We start from the raw sequence: 19257 nt of genomic DNA, 5'->3' as shown, positions 1-19257 counted from the left end.
ATTGTCCACCTTCTATTTCAGTTCCCAGAGCACCCTGTTGGAAAGCTAGATATCTGCTTGACCATCAGATATCAAAGTGACATGATTACTAATACTTAGACTCGTCATTGTTGATCGGAAATATTGAATCAGTTTTTGGTGGTAGAAGTAACTAGCTCATTTGTCATGGTTGAATGTCCCCACATTGACCTGTTCTGTTTCTTATTGTGTGGCTGGTCAGAAATGTGCTGGACCTGATGTATATGTGTCTAGTACAAGTGTTATCAGCTCCTAAGACGTGTGTGTGAGGAAATTTTTATTTTAATTCCCATGAACTTTGCCAAAGTGGATATATTTATTTTATGTTGCCTAGTTCTTAGTATATTTATTTAGCATTGCATTGTCTTATTATGTGTCCTGGGCAGTTGTGCTTTGATCTTTGTTGGATTGGTGGCAATTGTCAGATGTGCAGGAGATGTTATATTTCAAAACAGTGAACAATGGACTCTAGCTTTGTTCTGTTTCTGGGAAGTTTGAATAATTAGTTTTTCACTATCGTAGCTCTTTCTGATGTAAATGTTTTTAGTTGATTTTGTCACTTGGGGCATTATTTTATGAATTTTTATATCATATACTGGTGGTCTTATAAAACAATATAGTATAGGATGAAATTTAATGAGGACCCATTTTATATAAACTAATTCGTTGAGTTTGACAAAATTCTTGATATAATGAACCCTTCCTTCATTCTTTTATTAGTTAGGGTAATGCCAGCTGCTGTAACACAAAAACCCCACATTTTCAATGGCTTTAAACAATTGAGAGTTTAAATTTTAAATTACATGACAGTCCATTGTTGTTGTTGCTGGCTGACTGGTGGGCTTTCTTCCACATGCTGATTCTGTAACCCACATTCTTTCCATGGCATGGCTTTGCCACTCTGCAGATCCTCTGCAGGTAGCTGTCAGTTAGTCAAAGGGGGCAATGAGACCACCCACTTCTTAACCACCTTGGCCTTCAGTTGCCACATTGACACACAAGAATGAGTCACAGCCCCATTTTGTACAAGAGATTCTGGGAAATGTAGTCTGTCTGCAGTTTCTCAAAAATAATTTCAGCTTTGGAAATGGGAACACAGAATTGTAGTGGGTAGTTCATTGTCTCAGCCACACACCTGAATCTCAGGAACTCGGTTACAAAAAGTGGTTCACTGAGGTGTCGTATTACCTTGGTCCACTTTAGACCAAATCCTCAGCAAAATAAGGAAAATTTAAAAGGTATATTGTAAAAACAATATAACAAGAAAAAGCATCGAACATTAGTGTGAAACTTTATTGTTATTAAAATATTTTATCGTAGTAATTTACTTGCTAACATTGTATTGGAAAGCAATTTTGTTTTTGTACACTCAAACTTGCCTACTAATATATTTATGTTTACCCATGATAAATATGGATAACTGTAATGTATCTGGAAGACACACTCTAAAATCTAAAGAAAATGAGAAAAAATGACATGCAGACAATGCAAATTTTTTTACTTGTACAAAACGCAAGCAAATGAAAATTTACTCTCAAGCTACATTTTGCTGAATAATTTTATTTAGACATGAATTTATTCTAATAGGATTAAAAATAAATATTTTGAGGGATAAAAACGCTCATACTAATGCTCTGACTGCTTATTACCCTGTTTCTGAATTGTGAGTTTTCGTTCATTTTTCCATTTTAGTTTATTTTTCTATGTGGTGTTGCTGCACCTTTCTCCCTTTTTTATGTGTCCATGTACATTTTTCCATGAGCCTCTTTCAGCCCTGCTGCCTTTTAATCTGTGTCTGTTCATTTCTTACATTCCCTACAGGTGTCTCTGTCTCCTCTTTCTGTTTATGGAGCTCTTCATCTGTGGACAGTGGAGAATGGTGAGATTGAGATTAGACATGAGTGGTACTGAAATTTAAAATGTCTCAGTGCAAATGCCCATAGCCTTGCCAGGGTGCAGTAAGGAGCGCAGGGCAGGTGACTACTGCTTGAAATCAGCGGGAACATTGTGTACCTCTGTGTGGCAATCTGCTCGTCACATCGCTGTTCAGCCTTGGCCCAGAAATCATCACTAAGTTAGAACACGAACCATGGACCTCCAAGAATGTTGATACATGGGTTGATTGAATGTATTCTTCCTCTCTCACGACATTTTTTTCTTTTAGCACAACCCACGGCCATTCCCCCAAGTACTTGCTGTGCCTCCTCAAATGCATTTCTTTTAAAGATTTATTTTTTTATTTTTTTTATTGGGGAATTGGGGGGATGGGAACAGTGCTGGGGAATTGGGGGAAGGGGAACAGACAAGTTGCTGTCGTTTTGTTCTTCAGTCTAGTTGTGGAGGACGTTGCTTCACTGGCCCAAGTTGGCACCATCATTGCGCTCTTCTCAGGCGAGGCAGATCAGTCGCCGGCTTCTGGACGGCTGCTCACTGCGGCTGCTGGCCGCTCACGCTGGCTGCTGGCTACACACGGTAGCCTATGGCAACCCACTGCAGCAGGGGCTGCAGCCTACGCCGTCGCCGGCGACTCACAGCAGCCCAGCTCCAGGTTGAGCTGTTGTTCAGCATCCTAGCTGTAGAGGGCAGTGTCACTGGCCCTCATATGTGGGATCCGAACCAGGGCCCTCTGGCATCCCAAGCGAATTCTTAACCATCGCGCCACTCGGCCGGCCCAAATGCATTTCTTTTAAAATGTAACTAACAGCCAATTCCCACTGGTGGTGGATAACTACAGATATAGTGATAGCACTTAATGACAACGAGGCAAAATCATTGAAAACACCCAAAGGAATTTGTATAGTTCCAGTTATCTGTAATCTAATTGTTTCAACTCAGGAAAACGATCAAGAACACTTATTTATAATTCATTCCTTGCTAAAAATGTCAGAAATCACACAGCCAGAAAGGACATCTCCATATCTAGGGGTCTCTGGAGAGTTTGGAATAAGCAAGAACCAGGGAAGGTGTGTAAAAATGGGTGGAAGAAAAATCATGTGACTGAAAAATATAGGTAGATTTTCTTTGAGATATACTCTTATTTATCTTTTTCTCTGTAATGCATGACTGAAGTTTGAGGAGTGAGATAAAATTAACAGCAGTGGTAACAAAATAAACAGTAATTCTGCAAAAAAAAAATGTAGATCATAAAGAGATGTAAGAGATGCTGAAGTAATTTCTGGGTCAGATCTACAGAAAAGCTTCCGAGGTCTCTATGGGGTCATTATAATGAAAATGTGAAATAAGTGCGATCCTAAAATAAATACTTGGAATCAAAAGATACTTGTTATAATTTTAAATACTTTCTGTGGAAATGAATCACAGTTATTCAATTATATATAAACAAATAGTCCCTAGTTTACTAACAATTAAAAAACACCAAAAAACCCTGTTTTCCTTTTTTTTTTTTTTCGTATCTCACATATTAAGAAGTTTGCCATTTTCTTGCCCTTCTTAATCCCTGCTTTTATTCCTTCTTGCTTTTTCCTGAATGCCAAATACATGTGTTAAAATATTAATGGTTTTTAAATAGAAAATGTGAAGCATCAATCACTTCTCTCAAAAGATTCCGGAACACATAAGAGTAGGTTTTAACAGAACTGCATCATTCCCAGCCCCAGGGCTCAAAGACAGTTTTTGATGCCCCAGGATCAACGAGTTCTGTGGTCGCCATTGTGTGTATTCAACTCTGGGGATTGTAAACTTATTTTGGTTCAGGAGATTTTATTTTCAAGTTATGAAACAATTTTTAGTAATATCCTAAATTTAAGCAATTACAGAATTACTCATATGGTCTGCATATCAGAAATCCCTGTAACCTTCAGGTGTGTTCAACTCTCTGGAGAATCAAGCTCGGTTTACTCATGCGGTTTTCACAGCAAGTCTTTTTAGCCAATACGAAGCAGTGGAAACAAGAGTTATTTCTGATGCTCTATTATGGTTGCAAAGTATATTTTAAAAAATGCAACCCATGCTGCATTATTGGCAAGTGTATTTGTGATGACGGTTAGCTGCATAGAAAAAAAGTACTTGGCTTAAAATATGTCACGTTGTAACAATCAGCCTTCTGATATTTTTGTCACTTGTATAAACTATAACACATATTTGTCAGCATGTAAGGATCCTAGGGACCTCGTACTTAGAGTTAAGGTAGGCACAAAGCGGCCATGATATGATAAGATAGATCATGGATGTGGAGCGTAGAGCTGGAAGAGCTAGGTACAAGTTCTAGTCTTTCTATTTACTGCTTTTGACCTTGACCATGTCACTTAACCCCTCTGAGCCTTGGTTCCCTTGTTTCAAAATGGGAATATTACCTCCAGTTTCAATGGGTTGTTGTGAATTTTGTTTGTTAATTATTCATACTCTAGCTCATTCCACAAAGGATTTGAAATAACATGTATATTTGAAGATAAAATGTATTTGCACTGTACAAATCTAAAGTACAAGCCATTACTGTTGGGGCTAGTGGGATTCCTGGGGAGGTTTGTCCCTTAGAATGAAAGTGCTTCTAAGCAGGTGTTCTAGAGACTTCCATTTAGTAATTTAAAATGAAACAAATATTGATTCATGTGTGACATAGGCTGGTTATAGATGCCAATTTAAAATAAACCCACAAGAAAAGAAAACTACCCAAGACCTTTGATTGAAGACCATCTGCTGCAACTAATAAAAACATCAGATTCTCACATACTTGATGCCTGTGATTTGAAAAGTCTATACATAATGACAAAAATCTCTTAAGGATTAAGTAACTCTTTTCAATAGGTTTGCATTTTATTGATCATAACAAACATGCACAAATATTTGAGAAAGCATAGATGTGAGTCATTTTATTCAGCTTCTAGACAATGCTTCAGTTGTACTTAGAATCAGTGGATACCTCACAATTGCTTTGTGAGGCTTTGAAATATCAGTGGCCTACCAGTTCCTTTAATTCCTTTCATTATCGTGTGCCATTCGCTTTAATCTTGGGTTGCTAACCATGCCTATCTGCCCTCTGCATCTAAAGCCTTCAGAAAGATTGCTCTGGCATGGCCTAATAGCTTTTATCAGCTCACCCAGTGGCCCTTAAGCTTTGATGCTGGAAACCCAGGAGTTAACCACCTGGTGCCAAGCCCTTCTGAACAAGTCAGCCGCTTTCCTGAGCAAATGAGTGCTGTTTATCTCAAGGCAGCCGTGGGAACCCCTCTCCTCCTTCCCTTTGTCAAAGTGAAATAGAACCTCGGGACAGAAGATAGTGGCTACTTTGCCACACCCCCCCTAATTCCCAGGGCTTAATTTTGCATAGAGAGGAAATTCTGGCGTGTTATGAATTGCGTCAAGGTCAGACTCTCTCTCTCCTGTCCTATATTTTAAGCTCCTTTGATTTTTCCCCTTTAATATCTATATAGTGTATTTGGCTGATGGCAAAATTGTTAATATTCTAGTTCAGTTTATCTGACAAACATGCTTATGTTTCCTCCTTGTCTACAAAAGTTGTCTAGGGAAATTAAGTCAGCCTCTGCTGTCTTAAAAAAAAAAAAAAACACAAAAAAACCCTGCTTCCTAAATAGTAAAACTATACATTACAGTTCATGTTACACAGGAAAACTATAAAATTCATGAAATAAGGTTTCCCCCCCCTCCTTTATAGTAGATGAAACTGCATTTTTAGTGACTACATGAGAAATACAGGTTTGATAAGAGCTCTCCATTCAACATTATATTTAGCAGTTACGATTTCTCTGAAAATCACACAGAGTTTGAGGACCCACGTGCAGAAGAGAGAGGGTACACTTCAGGGGCTCAAATGCTTGGGCTTCAAGGTAGAGGGAGCCCGCTGAACCCTGCGTTTCCACGTCCAGCTGTGTATCCTTGAACAGTGATTTAAACTCCAAGACTCCATGTCCTCATATGGAAAATGGAGATGATGTTTCCAACTTGCAGGATTTTCAAGGAGAAAGCGAGGCCAATGTGTAAAATGCCTAATAAAATGTTGGGCACATAGCAGACACCACATAAATGGCAGCAGCTGCTGCTGTTGTTTTTCTTATTGACATACTGAGAGGAAAAAAGAAACTAACCTAGGAGGTTAGATTTTTTGTTTGTTTGTTTTTAAGGATTCTTTCTGCTTAGATCAATTTAGAAAAACCTTCCTCAGAAGGACCATGATCTCCAAACAGGAAATAGACCAGGAGGTGGGCTTGGTAGAGTCAGGCTGGGATTCTAGATTCTGTGCTGAGCGCATCACAGCCCAAATTTGAGACTTACTATTTTCTGCTATTTGTCAGCATCACATGATGTGACAGGACTACCTGTCCCGGACAGGTTAGGTTACTTCACAGCACTTAACAATAAGTCACCTCACGTTTTATTACCAGAGCATTTTCATTTCTTAACCATTTCTTAATTTCATTCCTTTATACTATTCTTGCAAGGAATAGAGTATTTCTCTCTCTCCCTCTCTGCTTCTCTCCTCCACAGAACGAACTTAACACCCTATTTGGAGATATTATAAAGCTGAAAGGGTCAAGTGTAAAATAAGACAGTGGGTGTTTGAAAAGCTGCATATAGACCTTCACGTTCACCTTCTTACCCCTTTGCGTTGCCATATATCCCTGCTTTCAAATAAACACACCCATCTTTAATGTGCCCTGTACCATCCCCTCCTTTGTAATTAACTGGCCCAGTGATTTCCTTTGCTTAAATTTAGCATTTATCAATCACAACTAGCAATGCATGTTATGGTGTTAGCAGAAAATTCCACAGGACCCTCTGCATCCTGGGGAAAGGCAACACCTGCTCCTTTCCTGTTAGGATGCCAGGATTTAGAGGTCAATGTGTTTCCCCATCAAGGCTTAAGGCTTTGGGGATCAGGGGAGCGCCAGGCTCCAAGCAGCATAATGAATGGCAGTTGCTGACTGGCTAGGTTGGCCTGTTCTCCACAGGGGATGGTGCTGTTCGGCATAATGAGCTGGGACTTAGTGTGCTAAACATGCCCAGATTGGGGGTTGAGGCAGGCGGTGCACCCCCCCTCCCCCCCAACCTTTTTCCTGGTTCTGAACTGTATTCTCATCTTGGAAGAAATTATATTGAAGTCTTCATTAGCGGCACCCAGCAGGGTTAAGACTGCATAAGGGCTGATAAGCTCTATGGCTAAAAAACCCATCAGCCTTTATGCAGGGAGCTGAAAGTTTAAGTTGCTTGAACTGGAAAGAGTCTGAAGAGGTGATTATGTTAAGTAAGTAATGTGTATCGGTAACATGGAATCAAATTATTAGGGTCAGTAACTTCCTGGTTTCCCCAGTGCATTAAATGAAGACGTAACATTGCCTTTGTGCCGGGTACCTCTGATGCCACATGGTGTCAGCACTGTCTGGTCATATGCACTTCACAGCACGTCACCTCTAATTTCAGGGATTATCTGCACTGCTGCTTTCATAGATACTCATGATCTCCAGCCTCCTTTGAACTCACAGCAGGCCAGTGCAAAGTCATTTTGGGGAGCATTTCTGTGCTTTTTGTGTTAGATACAAAATTATTATTACCATCATGTAGAAAGATGTATCCTGCTCTCGTGCTTCCAAACATGTACACTTATTTGCTGGTAAGGGAAGCTACTGAAGGGGAAAATACCCTGAGTGTGAAAGACCTTTTTGGGGACTAGTATCGGAAAGGTATCAAGGCAGTGAATTAGTATCAAAAAGGTATTGAAGACAATGGTTCTCAAAGTGTGGTCCCCTGGCCAGCAGCATCAGAAGTTCCCAGGAACTGGCTAGAAATGCAAAGCCTACCAAATCAGAAACTCCGAGATGAGCTCAGCAATCTGTGTTTTCACAAGCCTTCCAGGGGATACATGATCCAGTGAGAGAAAGAGTGCTATAGCATTTGTGGAGTAGGAGAATGGGATGGACCCATCTGTTCTGGGGGTCGAGCAGACAAGACAACTGAAATGTCCGCCCCTGTGGACCTTATGCCATTAAAAAGGAAAATATGGTGCTTCACCCCAATGAAATGTTTACAGATACCCAACAGAACCTATAATTTTCATACATACCATTTAACGTTTTTGTTTGAATCAGCCTATTATCTTCTTTGGTCTCAGAGAATGACTAACAAAAGGTGACTAACAAGCAATTCCCTGGTGCATTTCAGAACCATCCCCCTCGCCATATGCATTTCCATGGCCATCGTCACCATCGGCTACGTGCTCACCAATGTGGCCTACTTTACGACCATTAGTGGTGAGGAGCTCTTGCTTTCAGATGCAGTGGCAGTGGTAAGTCCAAGGTGGGGAGATGCCAACTTGAATGTAGGTTAATGAGTTGATGCAATTTCATAGTAGTTCCCGCAGCAGAAAGCATTGTGAAATTCAGTAATCTTTTCTCGACCTGAATGATAATGAGTATTTTAAACATTTAGAACACGCCTTAGCATATTGCATTTAACTGATATAGCTAAAATCCTATATGATTTCTCTGTAGTGTTAATTTCATGTAATACATTTCCACATATACATGTTGAAAAAAGAAGGTGTTATTCTTCCAACCTGTCTTTAAAGACAGGTGGGCAGTTCCTGAATTTAAATGAATTCATTTTTTTTTGTGATAGGCAAATTGCAATTCTGTACTCTTCCTTGTTTGTAAACTTTTCAAATGCTCACTTAAAATATTTTCCCCTAAGTACCACTTCAAGATTTCCAGGTGGACCATATATGTTTGTTTTTTCTCATATATCCTTTGGAATACTAGTCAAAGGATATTATTAATTTTGGGAAATGCTGAGTTTTTCAAAAGTAAACAAATGTCATTGCTATAGTAGTTCTAGGATAGTAAAGATACTAATGTGCATTTTAACTCCCTAAGACATGAATACTCATAATTTTTAAACATTTCCCAAAATTGATTAGACTTCAGGACCATCTTTGCTCTGAGTAGTCCTGTTATGGGACTGTTATTCTGCGATGCATACTTTCATTTTGTATAAAAACTTAGCTAGCAAGAGAGCATTCATTCATGACCTCATAACAATGAAAGGTGAAAAAATAACTTCCCATCACTAGATGTCAGCGCCTTTTAAAATAGTCATTATTTCCTCCTATCAGCAGCATCCACAGGGAAGAAATGATCTCATTTCATGTTCACAGTATTAAAAAAAGACTTCACCCACTGCTGTAAGTTCTACCAGACATCCAGATGTACAAAGCTTACTGATGTCGGGTCAGATATCTCATCTTACTAGACAAAGGCCAACACTTACTCGTTGGGCGTAATGTGGTCCATTAATTACACAGCACCCGCTGCATCAAGGACAACTAAGAATCCCACTTTTTTTTTTTTAAATGTGTCCTTTATGCCATTGCATAAAAGGAAATTTCAGAAGTTTTGTTTATCTTTTGTGTTTACGGTGGTTTGATTTCCTTGGACTTGTATTCCTAGTCTAGTCTTTTTATAGGAAACCGTAGAGGAAATTGCCAGATATCTGAGATGCAGGGAGTGATTCAATAAACAGATTCAGCTGATGTGAATATTCTGGGCAAAAGAGTTTCAGAACGGCTCATAGATATGATATCAGTGATTAAGTCATCTATTTTTTTTTTCACCGCACTTTCATGTCATAACATTGGGAATGAAATACGAAACAAGTACCTGTAATACTTCTTGGCGTACATTTGTACTTCACTATCAAAATGTGGCTTTCCAGGCTCAAGAGAAGGTACTGTGTAGAATGATTTGTGTCTCCAAAAGGAGAAGAGCTGAAGTGAGCTTTTTCCATTTACCAGAATGATAGAAGACTTTTGCCCTAGTTGATAAAGATTCAGCAAATAGATCATTGCTTTTTGAAAGTAGAGGGAAGGTGCTTGTTTAAACCTTTGTGCATGGTTTTGCAGCAATGAATGCCATGGTACCTAATTCTGATTATTGTCTACGGAGTTATTCTGACCCTAACCCAAGGGAAGGGTGATAAAACATACACGTAGCACCAGGCTAATAGAAAGCCACAGAGCAAGTTCGGCCTAAACTCTTTCAATGTATTCCACTTTATGGCAAAGCATTAATTTGCTTCATTCTCTCTCTCACTAGACCTTTTCTGAGCGGCTACTGGGAAATTTCTCATTAGCAGTTCCGATCTTTGTTGCCCTCTCCTGTTTTGGCTCCATGAATGGTGGTGTATTTGCTGTCTCCAGGTGAGTGAGTTCAAGCATTTCCAGAAATGCATTTCTATTTTTGAGATTTGATGTGATAGGGATAACTTTAAAAAGAAATAATGCCTCCAAATCTGTTGTTTTTAAAGGGACATACAAGAGTGAAGTCTTTGTCCAAGTATCAATAGCATATCTTATTCTGCCCAGTAGAGGGCACTGCTCCTCTACTCATCCTGTAGTCTGAAGCTGGACCTGTGGCTTTTTTTTACAGTTTGTCTACAGAGTCTAGCAACAGCATTTTATTTCTGGTGATAAAAATCTTTTGTTTCTCTAAAGGTGACAAGAAAAAAAGTAAAGTAAGAAATCACCACCCCACCACCTGTATCCCTTTTGTTTTGTTTGATGCAAAAGTTCCTTTTGTTTTAATATAAGGTTAAAACCCAGTCCAATAAATATGAATGTTATGTGCATTGTCATCCTTAAAAATGAAGTAGCCGGTTGTTTATCAGAAAAATGAGTTTATTTGGGAATAACAGAGAAATTGCAGTTCAGACATGCAGTCTATGGAGAAGCCAGAGACAAGTCCTGAGAACAAAGGAGAGAGGCTTACTCTTATAGAGGACAGGAGGGAGTTGGGAGGGGTGGTTCTGAATGAAAGGCCTTTGGAGGACAGTGCGAGCTGGGGATTGTTGCTAGGCAAGGAGGAAATGTCTTTTCTCCTGGGGGCAGAGTTAAGAAAGCTTCTTCCTGTTGAGATCTGTGAGGGATGACAAGAGATAATGCCTGAGAACTCTCCCTCAGGCCTTCCCAACTCCATTTTAATTGAGGCTTCCTGTATTCATTTTTCACAGAGTGTGTGTGTGTGTGTGTGTGTGTGTGTGTGTGTGTGTGTGTGCATGTGTATGTGTATGTGTGTTTGTGTCTGCATGTGTACGTATGTGTGCAGGTGCTGTGTGCACGTGTATGTGTGTGCGTTTGTGTCTGCATGTGTGTACATGTGCAGGTGTTGTGTGTGTGTACATGTGCAGGTGTTGTGTGTGTGTGAAGGTGTGTGCGTGTGCATGTGCGTGTGTGTGTGTGTGTTGGGTTGGATTGGATAGATAACACACATACAATGCTAGGAACCTAGAACTAAATTCACCATCAGCTGTTTATATGTAGGGAGAGCTGTGCTGAGTCAGGTGTTGCTATTGCTTCTCCTCAAAGAAGAATACAGCATGTGGGCAGATTTTATAAAATCCTAAGCCAGGTTTCTCAGGATGCTCTCTGCCGTATCTGCAAAGTGAAATCCAAGGAGGCACCTAAGAAATGTCAAACCACTTGGTGTGAAAAAGATGCATGTTTTCTCTGAGATTTCTGGATTTTTCCCTTTGAAATAATCAATTATACGGTCAACTCCACCCACATTTTTCTCCCATCAGGTTATTCTATGTTGCGTCTCGAGAGGGTCACCTTCCAGAGATCCTCTCCATGATTCACGTCCGCAAGCACACTCCCCTGCCAGCTGTTATTGTTTTGGTAATGCCTATTAACCAGTGTGTCTAGATATAACCTCGAATAACAGGTTAGCAAAGAGGATTTCAGAGCAGACTTTGGACGGTGCTTTCCTTTCTCATTCCATGCAAAACCTGCTGTATGTGTATCTCGGGGGAGTTTGGGAGGCAGGATGTTTTTTCCATAGCTTTCCCTCATTCAGTATTTCTGAAGCATATTTGATGCTATGGGGGCAATAACTGCATCATGTTTTTTGTTTTGTTTTCGCCTTTGTAGAAGTTTTTGAGGTCTAAGGAAAATGATTAGCTTGGCTCCTGTCTTTGACACAGGGCCCCACAGCAAAGGACACAGAGTAGGAAGTCCCAATTCTAATTATGGAGAGTGGAGCTAAAAACGACGTTCCCAATGTCCCAGATGTCTCATCATAGGCCCCTTATAATGAAGTGCACACAAAATTATAGAAAAAAAAAAAAGATGAAATCCTAGATGGTGCAGTGATTCTGTGATTAAAAGGGAGACATTTGAGAGCAACCCTATAGGGAAGAAATAAAAGCACCAAAACTTGAGCTGTAGAATTCTTTATGCACAGAAGAGTATCTGTGAAACATGGCAGACAGAAAGACTGTGTAAGGTGTCAAAGTCCTCAAATACCCATTGGCAATGAATGTTACATTCACTTTTACCTACCATTTTGTAACATTTTCCTCAAATGAAGTCTGTTGTCAGGAGCACTATTGAATTCACTGAATTTTGTTTTGCGTGTGCATTTAATTTGTTTCAAACTGTTTCATTTAAATTTCTTTGTGAAATATGCATAGTCTCTCTACGGAACCTGGAAGTTAACAGTCACTTGTGGGACTAGAATGTTTCATTCCATGAAGAGGGCTTTGGTGTTGAGCCTCTGCTATCAGTCATGCTATCCTTGGCATGTGCAACCGCACACAGATGTGCTCTGCTGCTGTCTGTGCTGCGTTGTTTTCTGCAGTCTTGAGAGTGAGAGTGGAGAGAGGGAAGGTCAAGGTTTTGCATGCAGGGGACAACAGAGTCCCCTCCAAGTGGCTGTGTTTCATGTGTGTGCATAGCCAAGAGCTCATCAAGCGCCATCAGCAGGGCTTGCTGCAACTTTCCAATACGGTGCCCTTTTTATTGTTATTATTAGGTATTTACTAATCATCTCAGTCTCTGCACCTGTACACTTTGAGTCATTGAGTGTGACTATGAAAACAGTCTCTTCCCTCAGATGTAAGAGCAGCCAAACATCCGTATAAAATTCTTGCAGAATGAAGTGGTAGTGACGATGACCCTCTCCTTCTGTTATTGGTGTGTAAAGGGATTTGAAGAGCAGAGTATAGAAAGTAGGTTAGTCAAACACAGGTTTTAATCACAGTGGCAGTCTATCAGAATAAATAATTATTTGAAAACGATAACAGTAATGTGTACTAATGTTATTTTTGGTTACCACCTGTGTTCTCCTTAACTCACCGAGTGTGGCTTTTCTGCCCTCCCCCCAGCACCCTCTGACGATGATAATGCTCTTCTCCGGGGACCTGTACAGTCTTTTGAATTTCCTCAGTTTTGCCAGGTGGCTTTTTATTGGGCTAGCAGTCGCCGGGCTGATTTATCTTCGATACAAACGCCCAGATATGCATCGTCCTTTCAAGGTAACCTCAGCAATCTTGATGGGTTTACATAAATCTTTCTCTCTTCATACCTACTTCTCCCTTTGTCACAACTTGATGATGGGGAGCTTGGGCCGGTGGCGGGGGCAGCATCCTCTGCCATAAAATGTTTAACTCTTGCAGGTAGCACCTTCATGATGGGTTGATGTTAGGTTGGAAAATATTTTTTTTTTAATGAACTTAGTATGTCACGTTTTTGAAAAGAGGTGTTATTAATATAGGATGTTTGTTATGCTGATTTCTCGTGGATGTGCCCAATGACCTGATAAGTCCCAAAGTACGGGATACTTTGATCTGTTTTTATGCTGAATAGTCGTGGGCAGCCATGTGGAGAAAGAGTGAGACGGAATCTGGAATCATCACTAATGAAAACTCTATTAAGTGTGCTGCTTTACAAAATAGATGTTTTAAGTATCTTTAAGGGCTGTCACCTATTCTGTTGCTCTTTTTCTACATTGTGCACTCCAGAGGATTAAAAATGTAAAATATACAGGGAAAGCGAAGATGTATGAATTTACCACTTACTAGACTGCACATTTACCATAACTAAGCATTTCCTTTGGGAAGGGCCAAAGAATATGCTTCTCATCTCCTTCAGCCTCGAATGTTCATAGATTGATTGGATCTCACCGTTTATTTGCTTTTAAGAAATAACACAGAAAATGTGTTGTCAGGATTTGCTTCTAAATATATTCATTGCCTAACGCCTGCAACATCTTTATTAGTGGTTGAATAGGAGTTGGCCTGTTTTGTTCCTGTCGGTTCATATTGTGAACCTCCAACAGAAAATCAATATGCATTGAAAAGATTTAACATGTAACTAGCAGCCCATGGCCTTGGCTCCACATTAAGGTGGATTCTAATCATAATTACCAAAGAGCCCACCTTTTAAAATCAAAACCAGAAATCACAGTGGTACTCCATGGGTAAAAGAATTCAAACAGAACATCTCTAACGAAACACACTTATTTATCCTTAGATTGTATTCTATCCAAAGATTTAAAAAAGAACTTAAGGGAGTCTGTCCAATACATCCATTCTCTGTGCCCACTGAAGAGATTTTGCTAATAAGGTAAAGTGGGGCATTGCCCATCACCGGGTTGTGTGCCCATGGCGTATCACCCAGTGTCATGACGGACGTTCTCCTCTTGAACCACCATCTGTCTCTTGAACTATGTTTGAAGAGATGTGTTTCTGTGCTGTGTTCCAGGTGCCGCTGTTTATCCCAGCGTTGTTCTCCTTCACGTGTCTCTTCATGGTCGCCCTTTCCCTGTATTCGGACCCATTTAGTACGGGGATTGGCTTCGTCATCACGCTGACTGGGGTCCCTGCATACTATCTGTTTATTATATGGGACGAGAAACCCAAGTGGTTCAGACGAATGTCAGGTAAGTCTTTTCAGCAGTTTCCAGACCTTCTGAGACCATGTTGTAGAAAACTCATCATGTATGTGTACATGAATAACATGCACATCTTAAAGTTTAAAAATATAAGTGGGGCAATTGCTAGTTCGAATACATTATTGCATTTTCATGGGAACTGGAAGAAGGAAAGGCAGGACGGATGTTTAGGGTACAGGCACTGGATCCTTTTGGGGTAGTTTTAAGTTGGGCCGTTCTAGTTGCTTCTTAGGAGAACAGCTTTCTTGGGTAGAATTCTATTAGCAGTTCTGTAAATGGCCTAATTGCTTTTCTGAATCTTTTACTAACCTAATTATTTTTTTTTCTGGGTTGAATGCAGTTTAGTGATCCTGTATCATAACATACTAGTTGATAAGTGATATGAGATTTAGCAGGGATTAGGCAGAGACCTGCACAGGTCTTACATGTTATGACTGTGACGCTACCCTATTTAGTAGGCCTAGTGAGGCACAGAGGGGTCCGTAAGACCTGCAGGAATAAGGAAGAATAACAGCTCACATTTATTGTCTGATTTCTGTGTGTTAGCACGTACAGGACCTCCTTTAATCTTTACATCAATCTTCTGAGGTAGGAAGGAAAATTATTACCGCCATTTTATAGATTTTGAGTTATAGCATGGGAGAATCCCCATAACTTGTTCCAAGTCATACAGCTATTAAGTAGAAGAGCTAGAATTCAAATTCGGGCAGTTTTGTATTTTAGAAAAAATCATCCTGGACACAATGAGACATCAAGGCTGAAGACAGAATAGAGGTTGTTGGTTACCGCAGTCATCCTGGCGAAAATTGAAGAGGGTCAGAACACAGGCAGTGTCAGCAGGTCCCAGAGAAAGTGAGAGATACTAAAGAAGCAAAACCCACAGGGCTTGGCAACCAGGTAAACTGGGGAGGAGACAATCTAGAAGATCAGTAGTAGGGAGCGAGCCTAGGAACAGCCTCCGTTGAAAGCCCAGCCCTCTGAGCGGTCCTCTGCAGAGTGAGCCCTTCTCCTCACGTCGCTCTTTCAGTCCCCTGCGAGGTCTGTGTGGGAGGGGGTATTATTCCTATAGCCAGAGGGGGAACCGGAACCCAGGAAGGGGGAGACTATATTGTTGAGTGCACAGATTTTAAATCATTGGAGTAGCAGTTGAATCCACATCCGCTGACTTCAAAGTTCGTGATCTTTCTCGATTGGGTGCCTGGGGTTGGGGGGGGGCAGGGAGAGGTAAAAAATAGAGCCAGGGAAGCAGATATGTTCTTGCTGGGGAGTTTGGTGACTTTAGAAAACAGCCTTTGTTTTCATTCATTTTAATTTATTTCCTTTGCTATAATTAATTTTTTGAAAGTTCAGTACATAAATCCGGGGAGATGTCTGGTAATAAAAAATAAAACAAATCTCGGTGTACATATGGAAGTTCCAGTGTGTTACACAAACTCATTCAGAAGCCAGTCATTTAAAATGGAGTTTAGCTACCACTGCTCTGTATTAGCTTTTAATTGGCATTTGGTATCTTTAGACCTTAGACATACTATTTGTACCGGATTTTGTTTTCTCGCTGGCAACACTATTCCCCACAGAAGCGCGACTATAAAAGTGAGGCTTTCTCTCACACCGCACTCTGGCTGCCTAGCAGGCTATTTTAATCTCTGTGTCTTGTTAGATCACATTAGTTTTCTGTAGAATATTTTTAGTTATGTTTTCTTGGTTGTAGGCAATACAATTCTGAAAAAAGAAAGTGATATTAAACAATATTTACCGTTGGGATTGCTTTTCTCATTACCAATGTTTGGGACAGATTAACGCTCACCGTGTGAGATCTGCATCTATCTCAGGTCCAGGCTAGCAAGGGTTAAACCCCTGGGCACCATGGGAAACCAACAGAATTTAGGATGATATGCTGGCGGTCCTAGAGTGGGACCTTGTGGAGAAGGGAGCATGACGAAGGAACAGATGTCTGCTTTCTCCCACTTAGTAGGCATTTTGTTCCTCCTGTATGTAGTCAGCCGCCTGTAAAACTCCTTTCCTTTTGCCAACATGTACATACCCGGTACCATTTCTTTGTCAGCGCCTACCTATGAGCACTTCCCATGCTTGGTTCTTCTTTGATGTATTTCCCTGCTTGTGTAATTTTGAAGTTTGGGGTTATTTTTCTGTCTCTAATGACGCTTTGAATGTCTCCTTGGACTCCAGATTTAGTGTTAGCCTTTTGTGAAAGTAGCAGTGAGGTAGGAGTCCCATACGGTTATTTGGTTCTCAAAACCACCACTCAGTCTTAGCACGGAGTGTGGCGACCATGCCTTTAAACTGTGATCATTGTCGCCCTTTATAGCCACTTTGAAAGTGAGTAGCAAAAAGCAGCAATCCTACGAAATTTTATTTGATTTTCCTCTTAGGCAGCATTCTTGTAGTAAAATAATAATAATAAAAAAAATCATAGTAGCTATTGCTGCAGTAGCAAGTATTTTCCTAGCCTTCGGCTAAAACAAAAAACACACACAGACGCTCAAAGCAGCAGAGCCCTGAACCACCGCCTCACCTCTTCCCTCTGCCATCTCCTTGTTGTAGAGACAAAGTCTGTGAACTTGGCGGCCAGGGCGCCTCTGCTGGGAGCAGTTTGTTCAGTGATTTAAACCAGAATGTCTCGCTGGGCAACGTTCCTTAGCCTTTATATTACCGTGTACTTTCACCCTAATATGCACGAGCAGATTAGCCCTGTGAAATGATAGTTTATCAAAACATATCTCACCTAGGCGTCCATAAAAAACACTAGGCAACCGAATAGAATTCAGGAAATGCTGCAAGGCTGCTCAGTAACATAGCCAGGGAAGGTTCCGGACCTGAGGACGGGAGATTTTTCAGAGAGCTGATGAATTCCTCTGGCCACAGGATGCCAGTATTGAACCACGTTTTGCTTGATAGCATCCCTGGGATGAAAAGAAAACGGGCTCTTAAGGGAATAGTCAGATGCACAGAAAGCTTTTTTCTGCCGTCTGTGACGGAGTGGTTAATTCTTCTGCCTTTTTATTTATTGATGTATAGAAACTCGAGCTTCTCACCCAAGGAAAGCAGGGCAGATACCCACTGACAGGCTCACATACCTGGAGATACCTAGACCTGGCAAACCCCAGCTTGCCGCAGCCTCTTTCTTCACTTGACTGCCTCTATTTATCAGCCAGACCCCGTCACAGCTGAGAGTGAGTGGGGTGACCGGAAGTTGGTCCCTCTTGCTCAGGGTGAGATATGGGGGACAGCTGTATGTAAACAAAATCTCTGACTGTGAAAACTCATACTGGGCAGTGCCAGCAGAATGACTAGCCCATCTTGGGGAACAGTGACTTTGCAATTCCAGCCCTCAGCTGCTTCCAGTGTAGCACAAGGACCTCATTTCTGAACCTCACTGAAAGCTGCTTAATGTATTTGACAGACTCTTCACGAAGCCTGCAGTGCAATGTGTTAAATTAGTTAAGCGTGCCTACATCTCTTGGGGTCCCAGACCATCTTCATGGCAAGGATATAAAATGAGACCATATGTGTGAAAAGGTTTTGAGGCCTTTGTAAAAACGCACATGCTATCATTCTTATTACGTCTTCTGAGGAAGATTGGTTTTGCGCTAGTACTTCGTGACTTTAGGCCGTAGTGCTCCTGCTTGTACCAAGTGTGATGGGTAAATCATTTTCTGCAAGGTCCGTTGTTGTTTTAACTGGTTTCAAGAATAACTGCTGAATGTGAAAGGTAAAGCTAAAAATACAATTGCTATGTGATCTTGTAACTTGCAGTTCCTGAAAACACCAAATGCAGACGCATCTGCTCAACTTTATTTAAAGAAATAGTACCTTGGGGTCAGTTATCCGCAAAGCCAAAGACTTATATGAGCATGGATGTGGTTGAATGCCAGATGCTCTGGGCTTCCCTGAGTAAGCAGGAAGCTTCCTCAGAGTCTAACTGGGTCTGTTGAGCTCCTGTTTCTGACCCCACGGCTGTAGATAACCTAGAGAAAAAAAAAAAGCTGGTGTGGCTCCCACAGCTATGCAGAGCCTAAACCAGTCACTCTGCCCAAACCTCCATAATGATGGAAATTATTCATATCTTGAGATTCCAAGAGAAGCTATAAGAAAGCCCCAGGAGACACTGTCAACAGGGCTGATTAAACATGGAGGAAGAGAAAGGACTGGGCGAGCAGAACCAGGAGAGAGAGATTCTTTGGTCCCATATGTGCTATTGAAAAGCAGACCCAAATTGAGCATTCAGGAAGGAGCATGTGACACTAGGAAAGCAGCAGGACCACCAGGTGCCTCCCTTTGTCCAGATTCGATGTGGTGTTATGAGCTGAGTAAGCAAGATGGCTAAGAAAGTGAAGGGCTGGTGGTCCCAGAATACAGAAACACACTTTGGAAAAGGCTTTTGTTTCAGACATGGAGGAACAGATGCTGCATAAGAAAGACAGTAATTTAAAAAGGAAGAGAGAGAGGGAGGGAGAGAGGGAGAGAGAAAGGGAGAGAGAGAGAGAGAGAGAGAGAGAGAGAGAGAGAGAGAGAGAGAGAG

The 19257-nt window shown here is 40.9% G+C and overlaps 1 protein-coding gene across 1 annotated transcript in view; it reads left to right on the top strand.

Moving 5' to 3' along the window:
• The window catches only part of SLC7A11 (solute carrier family 7 member 11), a 73338-nt gene that overhangs the window by 42249 nt on the left and 11832 nt on the right, over positions 1–19257 (top strand). The window contains exons 7-11 of the mRNA XM_019664072.1: positions 8152–8275; positions 10080–10183; positions 11563–11659; positions 13147–13296; positions 14525–14702. Of these exons, the coding sequence (XP_019519617.1) occupies positions 8152–8275; positions 10080–10183; positions 11563–11659; positions 13147–13296; positions 14525–14702 (653 nt within the window). The remainder of the gene's footprint in view (positions 1–8151; positions 8276–10079; positions 10184–11562; positions 11660–13146; positions 13297–14524; positions 14703–19257) is intronic.

This window comes from Hipposideros armiger, unplaced genomic scaffold, assembly GCF_001890085.2.
Source record: "Hipposideros armiger isolate ML-2016 unplaced genomic scaffold, ASM189008v1 scaffold_415, whole genome shotgun sequence".
In the NCBI taxonomy this organism is placed as follows: Eukaryota; Metazoa; Chordata; class Mammalia; order Chiroptera; family Hipposideridae; genus Hipposideros; species Hipposideros armiger.
The sequence above is the reverse complement of the archived record's forward strand: the minus strand, read 5'-3'. Positions and strand labels throughout refer to the sequence as shown.